Source organism: Anomalospiza imberbis, chromosome 8 (genome assembly GCF_031753505.1).
Source record: "Anomalospiza imberbis isolate Cuckoo-Finch-1a 21T00152 chromosome 8, ASM3175350v1, whole genome shotgun sequence".
NCBI classification, from domain to species: Eukaryota; Metazoa; Chordata; class Aves; order Passeriformes; family Viduidae; genus Anomalospiza; species Anomalospiza imberbis.
The window spans coordinates 10,948,976-10,963,731 of record NC_089688.1 but is presented as its reverse complement, the minus strand read 5'-3'; the positions used below and the strand labels follow the sequence as shown (position 1 = coordinate 10,963,731).

The window sequence follows — 14,756 nt, the reverse complement described above, 5'->3', positions numbered from 1 at the left end:
GGACCATGTTCTGAAAGGGGCAGATTTTTTTCTACCCATTAGGAGTAAAATATCTCTCAACAGATAGTCCTGTTTCTGGAGTGACTAGGACTTTTGTCCTAAAGTGGGACAAAAGCCACATAGAAAACTTCTGCCTACATCCTTACAAGACTATGGGTGTAGTAAAATTCCACTTATTTATCAGATAGAAAGCATTAACTACTGGTCATCGTGAAAACGATTTAAAAGCATTCCAGCATTATCATGCAGTTGTGTTGGTTAGATGCCACATGTCAGATTTTGCAGACTTTGTCAAGCAAGTTACTGTCATTTGTTCTGCTCACAGAACAAATTGTGCTTTTCTTGTGGTGATTACTGGCCAGATGATCTCAGATTTTACTGTGGGCTAGCTCAGGGCTAGATTCGCACTGAAGGCCTTAGGAGCAGGCAATATTAGATTTCAGCCATTCTTTCCCTTAGCAAATAGCTGAATTCCCTTTTTGTTGGGAAGACCCAACTCCAATTGAGAAATTGGCATAGGACCGTGAGATCTGTTGTCTCTAAGAAGCAAGGGAAACTGGAGTTCATTTGGGATTGTTTCTCAGGTCTGACCTAAAATGGTAGAATGGTGACTGTGATCAATAACAGCTTGTGGAAGTTTCATATAGTTTTAGAAGAAACCCAGAAGCTTTGCCCTCACTTCTTTAGTTCTAAGGAAAACCAGTGTGTCTGAAATAAAACTGCTGGGATCTTTGACTTTACATATTACTTGTGTGACTTATTCTTCAGGTTACTATCGTACAGAAAGAGATAAGGGGACACAGTATGAGCTCTTTTATAAGAAGATGGATGGCATGGAGTACAGGCATGTCACCTTGTTCCGACCTTTTGGACCCCTCATGAAAGTGAAGAGTGAAACAGTCGATATTTCTAGATCGATCATTAACGTTATTGTTCCTCTTGCTGGAAGAACTGAGGCATTTGCACAATTTATACAAAACTTTAGGTAGGTGCATGAGATTATATAGTGAGCTATGTTCCTTATTTTCAGTGTTTTGTTTTCTTTTCAAAATGAATTCCTGTTCTGGTTGAGTTGCAACAGAGCTAATGATTCCAACATTGTGTGCGACTGCCTTGGGATGTTTGTAATTGAACCTACTGTATGGAGAAAACATTCCTTCTAAAAGGGCTTAAGGGATTCTTGAATTGCAGCAAAATGACCAAATGTCAGGGTCATTGTGAACCTGGACACAGATGATCTTGAATGTAATTTTTGTATTTACATCAGTTGTAGAGTGCCTGTTTATAAAATAAGGTATTGGAATGTGACACACAGTATTGGAACCTTCTGATGTAAATGGGCAAGATGGGGAAAAAAGAGGGGAAAGCATCTTTTGTTGTTTTCTTTGAAGCCATTTGATGACTAACCAGAATACTTCAATCTGCTAATTCTTTTTAATGCGGTAGCTTTTAAGTACCTGAAGTTTTTTGTTGTGTTGCAAGTAATTACTAATATCAGCTTATCTTTCTGCTTATAGGGATGTGTGTATTCATCAGGATAAGCGTGTTCACCTCACAGTGGTGTACTTTGGACAAGATGGTCTGTCAGAAGTAAAAAGCATCCTAGAATCTGTAGCTAGGTAAGTATATCAATCCAACATCAGTCAGTAAAACCAATATTGATTGGCATTTTAAACAGCTTTTTAAAAAGAATGAAGAAATAAACCAAATAAAGTTTTTACTCCATTACAGGTTACTAGGAAATTTATTATTTATTTGCTGTATGCTATTTATGGTTGCCATTTTACAGCTTAGGTTGCAAAAGTTTCTTGAAGACTACTAAAAATCAAGTTATAGCCAGAAAAGACTTTGAGGTTTCCATCTGACAGTCCAGAAAACAACAGGGTGGGTTTTGCAGTGGATATTCAGTCATGCTAACAGATTGATTAGAGTTTAAGTTCTTTGGAACAGGGATGTACATTTTAATAGTTACCTCACTGGAGAAACAATTTTATTTAATGATAAGGAAGAGAAATGCAGTAGTCAAAGTAGGCCTGTACTTACTCTCAGCTGTACAATAACTTTAAGCACAGTTCATCATGGCTGTCTCAGCATTACATCAGTATGGATGTAAAATTCATGAATGTGTCATTTATGGTTTTTGTTCCAGAGAGATGGGACAAGTGTCAGCATCCTTTACCCTATAGCCAAGGGGCTCCTTCACCACCTGAGCTCTGGCACTCATCCCTGAGCTGGGAGCCTGTTTTCCTTGAGCTCTCCTATGACCCCTATCTCGCTGTGCTGGCCAAGCTCCTCTCCATGATATAGGCTACACACAGGCTACTTTGTCACCAGCTTGAAGCATCTGATGGAGAGCTGGCCTGACATGTAAGGGTACCTTGTAGGAAGGGAGGATAGAATTTGCATTTTTTGCTGCAGTTTCCCTAGCACCTGCTGTGTGCTGTACCCCTCCATTTTTGAGGCCTCTGCTGCCTGCCCTGCTCCCTGCGAGGTGTCCCTCAGAGCACTGAGTCAGTGCTGCAGGCTCACTGGGCATTTACCTGCTTCTTTATCTTTTTAGTGGTGCTAGTGTTGAATATCTTCACTCTGTTCTCTTCAAGCATTGTCCTCTGAATTGTCTCTGGAGTAGACACTTAACTATGCTTGAAGATGTTCTCTGTTTCCAGTCACTTTTGGCTGCTCCTTCCCTCTTCTGCTGTGAGTACAGGCATGTGTGCTAGTGGTAAACAGCGAGGAGAAGGTGCCTGGGTTATTGGTGGCACCGCCACACAGATGGCCTTTGCCCCATGATTCTGGTGATGCCAGGACTCTGGCTTCCTGTTTGCCCTCTTCTCTGAACTGGTAAAGACAGATATTTCTGTTGGTCAGGACTTCTTGGTTTGTGGGGACAAATTTTAGATGCCGTTTTAATTCAGGAGAGCATTTTAATTCATGTCAGTTAACAAAAGGCATTTTAATCTGTCTGAATGATTAAGCATGAAGTGAACTTATAAAGTAAGACTGATTTCTATTATTATACAAGGTTTAAAATAGACAACTAAGTGTAACATCTTTTTTTTCATTCTGATCATATAACTGTTTTTATTTTTAAATCTCTGGAATGAAATTCCTGTACAATGCTAAAAAAATATAAATACCCCTCCCCACAGATTTTTTTTGGGTTTGGCTCTCTTTTTCTTGTAGAGAAACTGACTTCCACAATTACACGCTTGTCTCTCTGAATGAGGAATTCAACCGAGGCCGAGGACTTGACATGGGTGCCAGAGCCTGGGAAAAAGGCGAGGTCCTGATGTTCTTCTGTGATGTTGATGTTTATTTCACAGCCGAATTCCTCAACAGCTGTCGCTTAAACGCTGAGCCTGGTATGTTCCCTTACTGTTGCTGGAACAGAGCCTTGTCACCCTGCTTGACTTCAGCTGACCTGTGCTGAGCATATAGAAAACAAGGAGAACTCAACAAGCATGGTGGAGCTTACTCAGTATCACACACCCTGGAAAACAAGTCACACTGCACAAGAGGCGATAATATTTAGACTGAGATTTCTCTGCCTTAGTGTAGCTTGTTTTAAGAACACATTGTCTTTTTTGTACAACGTACAGTTTTCATGTTTTTTCCAGATTTAGTTATCTGCAAGAAAGCTGGACAATTTAATTGCTTTAACAATTAGACTTCATATAAATCTATATAACAAAACTCAGTGTAACGCTCCACAGTGGAAGATGATTTTTGTTATGCTGAAATCTCTAACAAGTTTGTTTTATCTCTTCTCACATGTGTATGGCCAAGACATGTCACAAAGGTATGGTTTTCAGTAGAGCTACAGCATGCTCCTTATGGAGACTGAGCTCATGTTCCACTGTTCTATCCCAAGCTCTGAAATATTGTTTTTCTGAAGTTTGTACGACACTTGCTTGTTTTACAAGCTTTTGCCAAGAAGGGTAAAGCTTTCTTGAGTTAACAAGCATGCTGCTGAAGACCTCCTCCTGTCAAACTGTTTGGGTTCTTTTTTTAATGCTTACTCTTGTTTCAAATTTGTTGCAGTCAGAAACCATTTTCTCCAAATATCAGTTTGGAATCAACAGATGTTTTTTCTTCACCTAACAAGCAGGCAAGAAAATTCTTCAGAAGCCAGATAATTGGGTTCTGTTTCTTGCTTTTTCTTTCATTTCTGTCTGTCTCTGTACTTCATGGAACAAGTTGTACAAATAATTGGCAAAATTTTGGAGAGGAGTATTTTGTGAGCTGTAACAAGAAAGAGAAATCAAGAGACTGCTTGAAATTCATACTTGCAGTTTGTCATCTTTGTTTCAAATGAGATCTGAAAACGCTGCTCACTCCTTCAGAGTTCATGCCCAAGTCAGGATAGTGAATATTCTTGCGGACTGTTGTCGGTACCTTTGCAGCATTGGCGATGCAAGACATAGTGGAAAAATATTTACCTGGCTTCTATAAGAGACACAGAACTGGTGTTTTCAGCATAGTCAGGATTCTCATGATGCTTGATGCCCTTGCAGGATATCCTGGAAGGTACCTGCTTTTATGTGTTTGTGGACAGAGATAAATTCATAAAACTCAACAATGCAAGGTGTTACTTGGATTTGATTATTTTTTAGTTTTACTGCGTATCATTATTGCAGGAATTTTTCAGTCACCTAGAAGGATACTGAGATATCTAACATTTTATATAAGTATGTATAACTATATATAATTGTAAATCAAGTGTAATATGTATAATAGGCATACATGTGTATTTCTTTAATCCTAAGGGCTCTGCCCTGCTTGATGTTACGGGCTTCCTAGGTGGGAAATCTTAGCTGCTAGAACTTGTTTTTATTTGTTTCCACTTGATGCCTAATAGGTAATATTTTACATAAAAATAGTGTTTCTGGTTTCTTTTTGCCTTCAGAAAGCATGCCCACAGTGAGTAACAATTATCTTTTGACTTCCAGGGAAGAAAGTTTTCTATCCTGTGGTATTCAGCCTTTACAATCCTGCTATTGTCTATGCCAATCAAGATATACCACCTCCTGTGGAGCAGCAATTGGTAAGCAGCCTGATTTATTCTAGATAGAATTAGGTGAGCTTTGTATTAAAACAAAATTAAGTGTAACTTAATAGTCTGTTTGGGATATCTTATGACCTTTTGGCACTGCATATGTAAACAGTTTTCTCCATTATGGGCAAAGGACGTGGAAAAAACCTTGTCAAACATTACAAAACTCATTCTTAGATAAACTTAGGAGTTCCACCTCGTTTAAAAGAAGTAATTGCAGTTAACCAAATGAAGTTGGTAGTTCTGATCTGCTGCTTATTCTGGCTTAACAAGCCAGTATTTTAGGAGGATGGTGGAATTGCATGGCAGCAACTTTCATCTTATGTTCCAGCAAACAAAGCATTGGTGAAAGGCAAAAACCTCTGAATGATATGTCCAGTCTGACTCTCTTTTGAGGGACTGCATGGGTGAAGTTGGGTTTTGCAGCTGAGACTTCTGGGATGGACAGGTTTAGAGGAGGAAAAGAAGAGAGGAGTACGAAGAAGAGCTGTATTAAAAGAAGAACATAATAGCCCTCATTCCCTACGTTGTTTGCAAGGATCCTACTGAAAGCCAGAGGGAAGGTTTTGCATACAGTCTTGGATAATCACAGCTGAGAGAGGAGTGAGCCCCTGCTTGACAGCTGTTCTGTTCACTGTTTTAAACGTAACAGTATTATGGTTTTTAACTTCAATCACAAAGCTTACTTTTCATGTCATATCAGATCAAGAGACAAATGTGGCCTTAGAAGATGGGTAGGAAATGGAGTGTTGGGAACAGATGATTTAGCCATGAACTAATTTACTGCTTAGTCCGGGCAGATACCTGGAAAATAAAGGTGGTGCAGCAGAAACTGCTGTGGAAACTGCAGTGAGGGTGAGTGGAATAGGAAGGCAGAGGATGAATTGAGCAGCAGGTCACTGGGAAGCCCCACATGAGTGCATGACACAGAAATACTAGAAGTGTTATTATGCTCTATCCTGCACTGAACAAATGATTGGAAGAGCTTGGCTTTCTGCAAAACCAAGTGCAATGTACCTCCTTGGTTGTACTGTACATTTCAAAATTATACTGGTTTAAAATTGCAGGTACACAAGAAGGATTCTGGTTTCTGGAGGGATTTTGGCTTTGGGATGACTTGTCAATATCGGACAGACTTTCTGACTGTTGGTAAGATGAGACTAAAGAAAAAAAATTGTGTGTTTAAAAAGTGATTCTCTGGTCTTTAGCTAATTACAGGAAAGTAATACATTTATTTCTTGTATTATTTCCCCAAGCCCAGCAGTCAGACTTGCTTGACAAGTTTGACCAATGAGATAAATTAGCTTTTCTGGATTTTGATGTCCCATCTGTTGAGTGTATTAAAAGACACTGTAGTTTTAGTAGAAACATTTCATTCTAGAATTTTTTAAAATACTGCCTTTTTTTTTTTTTTTGGTACTTTGTGTCTATCTGAAGCAAATGAATCAAGATTAAGAAACATGTCGCTCAAATAAGCCATTCACATAGACAAGAAGCATTCAAATCCTGTATTTTAAATAACCAAGAGAAGTTGAATACAGTTGTTGGAGTCTTTAGCAATGTGCTTTGCCCCCCCTTGTGGCATGTTCTTAAAACTGAGAGCAGCTTGGTGTGCTTAAATGTGGAAGATGGTGGTGAGCATTGTCTGTCAGAAAATGTAAATCTGCCAGAAGATGTAATGACACAGCCCTGCTTGCTGTCTGGTGGCTTGAATGCAGGCTGATTGCTAATAGCAGTCATATTGCCATCTGTATGGCAGTGCTAAATGAGGACTTCGTAATTCTGGAGTTTTGAAATTGTACAAGAGCCTGGGTTGCTCTTCACTGTGGTCCTTCCTAGAAAAACAAAATAACGGAAAATGGTGAACCATGTTCCTTTCTTTAATACAGCCTTTTGAATTGTGACCTGTGGAGTAATTGCTGGCATTGTTAGAGAGGATTTCTCATAGGGTGCTTCATTTCCCAGCTGCTAAAATCCATTATGCTTCCTAAAAATACTCTAAAAGCATAGCAAGTGAGGTTTGCCTACAGATTTCTGCAGCTGTCACTTGAGATGTCATGCATAATGCAATTTGGAGACACTGCTCTAAGACACTTTCTGAAGTCAGCAGATCTGTGTCCTGGGCAGTTTCCACCACAAATGATGTGGTATCCTTGAAGCTCCTGTCCCTCAAATTGGCATGCCATGGCATGGGAAACTTAGTTAATTGCTACAGAATTTCTGGAATGTCACGCCAGATCTGGTAACACATTAGGTATAAAGTGCTGCTCTTCTTGCCTGTGTGCCCAGCTGACGATTTGTGACGCTGTTTTTGTAGGGGGTTTTGACTTGGAAGTGAAAGGCTGGGGCGGCGAGGACGTTCACCTCTACAGGAAGTACTTGCACGGTGACCTGATGGTGATCAGGACGCCAGTGCCTGGGCTGTTCCACCTGTGGCACGAGAAGCACTGCGCGGACGAGCTGACCCCGGAGCAGTACCGCATGTGCATCCAGTCCAAAGCCATGAACGAGGCGTCGCACTCGCACCTGGGCATGCTGGTGTTCCGCGACGAGATCGAGGCGCACCTCCGGAAGCAGGCCTACAGGACTAACAGCGAGGCCGTGGGGTGAGGGGCTCCCCGGGCCGCTTGGTGACTTCAATTCACAGTGAACCAGCATCATTTTACAGCCTTAATTCAGCTTACAAATGCAGTGCCTCTCTTTTTCAGTGAAGAAGAGTTTAGAGGGTTTTTGGTTTTTGTGTTTGTTTTCCGAGTAATCCTTTGACTGATAGGCTCCTACCTACATATCTTGTGAGTTCAAGCACCTCAGCTAATTTGGACGGCATATGTAGTTCAAGGAAAGTGTCCTCAGTATCAACTGGAAAAATCTGTGGAATGTACAGTTCAACTCTTTTCCATGTGGTACATTTCTGTTCTTATATTGGCATTCTTTTGAGAATTAAATGAAATAATCTTTTGTGTCTTGAGTATTTTCAGTCTGTATGGCTCACTGCACTGTGACTTTATACTTAGACTCCATTGTAGAAACAAGAGAAAGGTGTGGGAAAATAATCCCGCCATGAAAGGTATATGGACATGCTGACCAGTTCAGCAGCTGTGGAGGGTGCTGATTGCACAGCAAGGGCTTGGTGCCACATTTGCTGTATTAACAGACATTGACATGGTTGAATAGAGAATAATTTGGGGAGGTGGGAATGAAAATCCTTTTAAGTGGAATTTTAGAGCATATAATGGAAGTTCACACTGCAAAGGAAATGCCCACCTTCTTATTTCAGTGATAGATCAGACAAGTTGGGAACATGGCAGCTGGGTGTTTCTGTGCCTGCTCTTTTCCCACAGCAGATGCCATATCCCTTCTAGAAACTGAGCTGTGCTATTAAACTTGTTTGCTTAAATATTTTTGGCCCCACTCCTTCTTATTCCAAGGCCCTGCCTATGTATCTCATCCTTTAAGTTGAGGAACCACATTTTCATTCCCATACAAATTTATTAGAGGCCTGTTTGCTATTGTGCCAGTATTTTCCTTGTGCATTCTTTTTCTTTTGGCATTTTCCTGACATGTGTTTGTAATGTCATATACTCATAGTTGATTCAGTGACTGAAAAAGCAAGTGCTATTACAGTCTTTCTTTATACAATGGTCTACATTACACTGATCATCCTAGCAGCCTTATTTCTTCACTTTTTTAGTTTGCAGATGTTTTAGGGTTTTGGTTCTTTTTCCTCTGGGTTTTTCCTTTGTGGTTTGTTTTTTTTGGTTTTGTTTTTTTTTTTTTTGCTTATTGGTATTTTTGAGCATGTTTAAGTAGAATTATGCTGTGGTCTCATGAGTGCCTTGTACAATGGCACTACTACTTTGGTACTTACCTTTTGAGTGTTTTGGGATGCATAAACAGTTCAAATGCAGGCAGGTCATTTTTCTCCATGTTGTCTTATATGATACCAAGTGGCATGCCTCGTTTTTTAATACATTTGTTTATAGAATGAATGCAGAGAATGCTAATTCAGTGGTTAAACCATTTGCATGGTTTCTGCTGAATTTAGATATTAGTTCAAAACCTTTCTCAAACCAGGTAATTAAGATCTGTTTATGGATTTATTTTGCTCAAGAATTCTGAAGGCAACTAAAGATTTAAATAATTGATTTCTGAATAGCAGATATGCTGTGCAAATACTTCTGGGCACTGATCCTTTTTTTATATGTATATAAAATTCGCCTTTATGTAACTTATTGTGGAGAACAGTGTACTGTATTGTACTTAGAGTGAAGAGAATGCATTGCAGGACTTCTTGCAATTGATATTCTCAATATAATAAATGGAATTTCTGCATTTTAGAAATTGTTTTAAGCTGTTTCTCTGAAATATGTTTTTACAATAATATTGTACAGAGCATAACACACTGGATTCAAATAATATTTGCAGTGAGAAATTCAGCCAGCTCAATTTTGCATCTCAGGTATCTACCCAGACCAGATATGAGAGTTTGTTCCTCGAACAACTTAAATTTACACCAGATTTACCTCACCTGGATATCTTGGTTGTTGCTAACAAAAATTGTAAGGTACTGGTGAGGACAAGATGAAATACATTGGTATTATGACTTGGGGTGAAGATACAAGTGGGGCACTCTCCTGAGACTCCAGCCTTTAAAACTTCAGGACAGCTGCTGCTGTCTTGGTTGCACAAGAATAAGCATCCAAAAATGCCTCTCGCTGACACCACCACTGCTTGACACGCCCTGGAATGGACACAGAGGTAGGGCATAGGCCCAGCATCGCTGCACCTCAGCTCTCGGCACTCAGACACTGCCTCAGGAGGATCCAGTTGTCCCAGTTCTCATGTTTTGGAAACACGGCAGAGTGCTGATATCCAGGTGTCTCAGGTTCTGCTGTTTTCCAGTGCGTGGTTGTGCTTATCAGCAGCAGGAGGGAGATTGGTGTCAGCTGTCCCCATCTGGGTGATGAAAACCGAGGCATGGTGTCGATGCTGGAAGGTGATGGGGGAGGTCTGGAGATGAATGTAGTCACCAGGAAACACTTAGGAAACTTTTTTCCATTCAGTGTCCCAAAAAGGGAAGCAAATGCGTTGGAGTTAAAAGGAAGTCAGAACACTTGGAAATATTTAATATGTGTGTTGGGCAATATACACAAGTATTCCAAATGGTTGATGATTTGAGGATTTCTGAACTTAAAGGAGCCCTTGCAGACCCGGGGTTTCCCTTGTCTTAGCTCAGCTCCCTGCAATACCCACCTGTGTGAGATGTTGCTGTGGCACACACCAGCTCAGCAGCTCTGTGCAGCCAGTGTTTGAATGCACACCATTGCTTTTACTCTGTAGTGGAACCAGAACAGAAATAGTGGGATATGCCTTTATTAAAAACAAAGTGATGTCAGTTACCTGAGTGTGTTCACCTTCTGACTGCCTTTGGGCACAGCCACACTGGGCTACCAGCACGTGTTTGTGAGCAGCAGTGTCGCTCTGTCCTGGTTGCTGCTGTGAGCTGTGACCCAGGGCGGGGATGCTCTTTCCCAGGAAGATGGGTAACTCTTCCTTGGATGTGTTTCCTAACTTCATTCAAGAAAGGGAGCAAGTTAGTTGCTTCAAATACAAAAATCACTTGCTTGGGAGCAAGACCTTGCTCTTGGCTTTCCCAAGGTGTGCTCTGTCTGCAGAGGAAGAATAAGCCCCACACTGGGGGGGGTTTATTTAGCTTGGGGTGCTGCTGGGGCACTGCAAAGAAGAGTGACTCAGGCTTCAGTCACAATCTGTGTGCCTAGGGTCAGTGCTTGGGTTACATGGCCGAGTGCTGGGCCTCGTCCTCCTGTTCTGACAGATGCTGTTTACATAACACACTTTTTTTGAGCTGTGGTCCAAGTGATTTCCTGGAGGAGTCACTGTGTTTTAGTGGTAGAGTAGTATATATAGTAACACTTATTTAAATAGGAACATGCTCCACTGAATTGTGAAGTAACTTTTGATTCTGTTGCATGCTATTCACATAAATTGTAACCTTTTCCAAGGAATTTGCAAGCTGTAGTCTTCCCTAGAGAGAAGTGTTCTTCATTAAAGGAAGTCAAGATGAGATGAGCTCAGGGTGGACTTTTACTGTAGACCCTTGCAGGAACAAATGTGAGTTGTGCTTTTGAAATTGTTTAAAAATATGTTATTCAATAAGAGAATCAGCAAATACAGATGGAAAGCTGGAAAAAAAAAAAAACTTAGGGATAGTTCTGGGTCTCCTGCATACAGAAGAAAATACTGGTTTTTTTTAGTTCCATCAAAGCCTTTGGACTCTGAGATGCACACAGCTATGAAAATCAAAACTTATTTGTAAACTCTGTTCAAGAAGAGAATGGCATCAGGAGGGAAAGATAAATGGTAGGTGAGTCCTAACCACTTGTATCTGAATGCAGACATTTAAATGGTTTTAGTTCCTGCCAAAATATAAACAATATAGGACAAAATTTTTGCCTTGTCAGATCCATGAATGAAAGTAATAAATCTTCAAATATCCTTTAAAATGGTGTTTCAGCATAAATTAGTAACTTATTGATGCATCAGTGTAATGATAAAAGCTTTCTGTGTGTCAAAGGTGAGTGTAGCTTTCATTTGCCTGAGGCGTTCTTGCTGAGTGCGACTTCCAAATACATCTTAAGGAGATAAATCATTCAAATTTTACTCAGCTGTGAAGGAAAATGAGGATAATGAGCTTAAGCAGTGTTTAGTTCATGCCCCAATGATGCTCACCTTTTCCTTGTTAGGCCTGATTGCAAACTAAAGGACTCCACCTGTTCTGACTGGAAAAGCTTCACAGGAAAGGAAACTTTGACAAAATAGGGTTTTTACATTTCTGTGATTGCAGTGGCTCTGCAGAGCCCTGCCTTTGTGGTACAGCACAATTTTCTGAAAGCCTGGCGCTGAGCAGTGCATTTGGGCTGTGTAGAGACACACCTGGGAACCATGCAAGCACCCACAGAGCCCCAGTGCCCTGGGCTTCCCATGGCCCAGGCTCCAGCTGATGGGAGTTTCAGCATCATGACTGCCTGGGGAGCTGGTACCAGCTGGGGATGGGCCAGCCCTACTTTGGGAGGTGGCAGAGCAGTGCCCCTGAGCCAGCAGCAGAGACCTGCTGGGCCCCTGAGGGGCTGCCCCTGCCCCAGGTGCTGGCAATAACCGTGGCTTTGGGGTTAATTAGCCCTGGGCAAGGACTGCCTCCCCTCACTTGGGACCTGAAGCTGGCAGAGAAAGGTTCTTCTCCTTCTTTTCCAAGAAATGCGTCTCTCTCCTGGGTTTGAGTAAGGTGAGTGTTCTATTGTTGTTTTTGAGTTTGCACTAGAAAGCGAGTAGCTTTTATATTTTTGTTAGGAGACCTTATTTGCTTCTGTAGAGGTTGGCCTAAAGAGTAGGGGTGGTAGCTGGCATCTCCATGGAAGTGCTGTGCAGCAAAAGTACTTCTGACCTGCAGGTAGAATGTTAAATAAATCCCTTTTATATTTAAGCCTAAGTGTTTGCATAAAGTTTTAAGACAGCTTTGTCTTGGTTAGCTTAGTCTCTTCCAGGGTAAGGTAAAGAAGTTCCCCTGAACTTGAAGTTTGTGGTCATTTAACTGGTTTATTTGAGCTGCTCTAAATGTGTTTGTTATGTGGTGAGTTTTTCTGGAGCATTTTCACTTCTTACATCTTCAAGGTTGCCTTGTAGCTACAGGGCTTGTATGTAGCATATCCCTAAAGTGTTTTAACCTATGGCCTCTCAGCTTTCTCTATAAATGGTGTAAAAACTCTTTGCTGGTGCAAGCTAACTTAGCAAAGGGCTTTAGAATTTTCTTTCTTAGGTAGAACACTTTGCATTTGTACTTGACTTGCAGGTGAAAGAGAACATTAACTCATTGCTCTTTCATTTATGGAGGGAGGTTGTTTTGGGGTTTCTTTGTCGACTGTTCTGCCATTTGCATGTCCACGGTGGTAACATGTGCTCTTTGCCAGCACCAGTGAGTTCTCAGACTTTGAGCAGAAGTGCTGTTTTTAAAAAAGTCTGTATCTGTGGAGTGAAGTGGAATTTAAGGCAGAGGCTATGGAACAGCCTTCATGGCTGTGCTGTCTGACCTGGGTCCTGCTGAAGGCAGTGGCCAGTCTGCCCCAGCAGCAAAGTCATAGCTGTGAAACAACAGGGAAGCCTCTCCTGTGAGGAAAAGGGGGAAAATTGAGATTCTCCCAGTGTGACGGATGTGGAGGAGACAGGAGGTGAAGCTGAACAGAGCTGTAGAAACATGAGCTAACAGGCACAGCATGGCTTTGGCCCTGTGAGAGCCTCAGCTCTTTGCAGATTTCCTGCAGCCTTATGCAAGCTTAAGTGGCTTCTTGCTGACTTCATTACAATCCATGGGGAAAATGATTGTGTTAAAGGGATAGTCTGAAGCAAAAATAAAACCCTTTGAGATTGCTTGGTGATCAGGAAGGCTCTGGAGAGCAGCTCTGAGAGAGCTTTGGCTGCTCTCAGGTTGCGAGTCACAGCTTTTCCTGGGGAGCAGCTGGGATGGTGTTTTGACCTGTAGACGCATCCATGGAACAGATGTTGGGGGTTGTGTTTGTGTGCTTTTGAAAATCTTGTCAAAGTGGTTTTCTTGGCTGCTGCATTATTGTGAAATTCTTTTTGGAATACTTGGATACTCAAAATTTCTAAGTCATAAAGTGAAGTAAGAGGTGTATAGAAAAATAAAATGGATTTGCTTGCATCTGTCAAATTATTCATTACTTGCTTGTATTTTATGTTTTTGAAATGTTTTAGAAGTGTTTTTTTTTTTTCCAAACTGAGATCAGGTCATCAATGGTGAGCTATTATGTCCCCAGACAAGAATAATTCACTGTTTCATTAAGTTCTGGTATTGTCATAAATATCCAAGACTTCAGTCAAGTCCATCACTTACAGCTGTGTTTGCTGATTTCCTCAGTGCTCTGTTGCTATTACTGAGGATATGTTGTAGTTTGATTTAATAGATATTTGTGGAGGTGGAGTGTTGTTAGCAGTATCTTCTTTGAGCTGAATGTAAACAATGTTGTCTATATATTTTAAAGGAAACTTACAGTGTTGACACTGATGGATAGAAGGATGCTATATTTAATTTAGTATGGCACAGAATCAGATGAGGCCAGAGTGTGCTCATGTGACAGGGATTAAAAAGATGTTAAGTAGTTTTCTCTGTAATGAGATTCTGTTGGAACTCATTTGACTTCTGCCCCCAAACAGAATTACATTACTTTTAAGATTGCTGCTTAATCTGAAGCAGCTAGATAAGATTAGGCATATTAGAAGCAAATTTCCACTATATTTCAAGTTTCTTCTTTTCTGTCCTGGATTAGGTGAGGATGTTTGAAGCCAGTGCTTTGGTTTGTGTTCACGTTCAGCTTCCTTTCAATCCTGTAAAATGGTCTCCAGGCCTAGTGCTGAAGTAGGTTTGCAAACAGGACTCCTCTGTGTGGCCACAGAACTGGGTTTTGGCTTTTCTGTTTGTGTGTGTATTTAGTTTTGGTTTGTTTGGGAGGTTTGCTTTCCTGGTAGGTGCTACTGATAGTTTCAAGTAACTGTGCACTTTTTTTGCCAAACACTGTTTCTGACAGGACTTCTCTATTTCAGTGCTTTTTATTAGTGGTTGTCAGGAGCCTGAGTAACCAGTACTGTGAACTATGCTTCCTAATAGATCAGA

At 41.0% G+C, this 14,756-nt stretch overlaps 1 protein-coding gene and 1 long non-coding RNA gene across 6 annotated transcripts in view; both read left to right on the top strand.

Moving 5' to 3' along the window:
* CSGALNACT2 (chondroitin sulfate N-acetylgalactosaminyltransferase 2) overlaps positions 1-9,394 on the top strand; it is a 32,695-nt gene extending 23,301 nt beyond the window's left edge. The window contains exons 3-8 of one of the 2 annotated variants that reach the window (XM_068197322.1): positions 769-985; positions 1,518-1,619; positions 3,184-3,362; positions 4,950-5,044; positions 6,121-6,202; positions 7,371-9,394. In XM_068197322.1, the coding sequence (XP_068053423.1) occupies positions 769-985; positions 1,518-1,619; positions 3,184-3,362; positions 4,950-5,044; positions 6,121-6,202; positions 7,371-7,663 (968 nt within the window). In that variant the 3' untranslated portion in view covers positions 7,664-9,394. Of the gene's footprint in view, positions 1-768; positions 986-1,517; positions 1,620-1,789; positions 2,183-3,183; positions 3,363-4,949; positions 5,045-6,120; positions 6,203-7,370 lie in introns of those variants that run through there. The other variant, XM_068197323.1, reaches the window with a different exon arrangement.
* Positions 9,395-12,281: 2,887 nt separating this feature from the next.
* The window catches only part of LOC137477925 (uncharacterized), a 220,328-nt gene continuing 217,853 nt past the window's right edge, over positions 12,282-14,756 (top strand). For 2 of the 4 annotated variants that reach the window (XR_011001274.1, XR_011001279.1), the window contains exon 1: positions 12,282-12,356. This is a non-coding gene — a long non-coding RNA (uncharacterized lncRNA). The other 2 variants (XR_011001275.1, XR_011001278.1) reach the window with 1 other exon arrangement.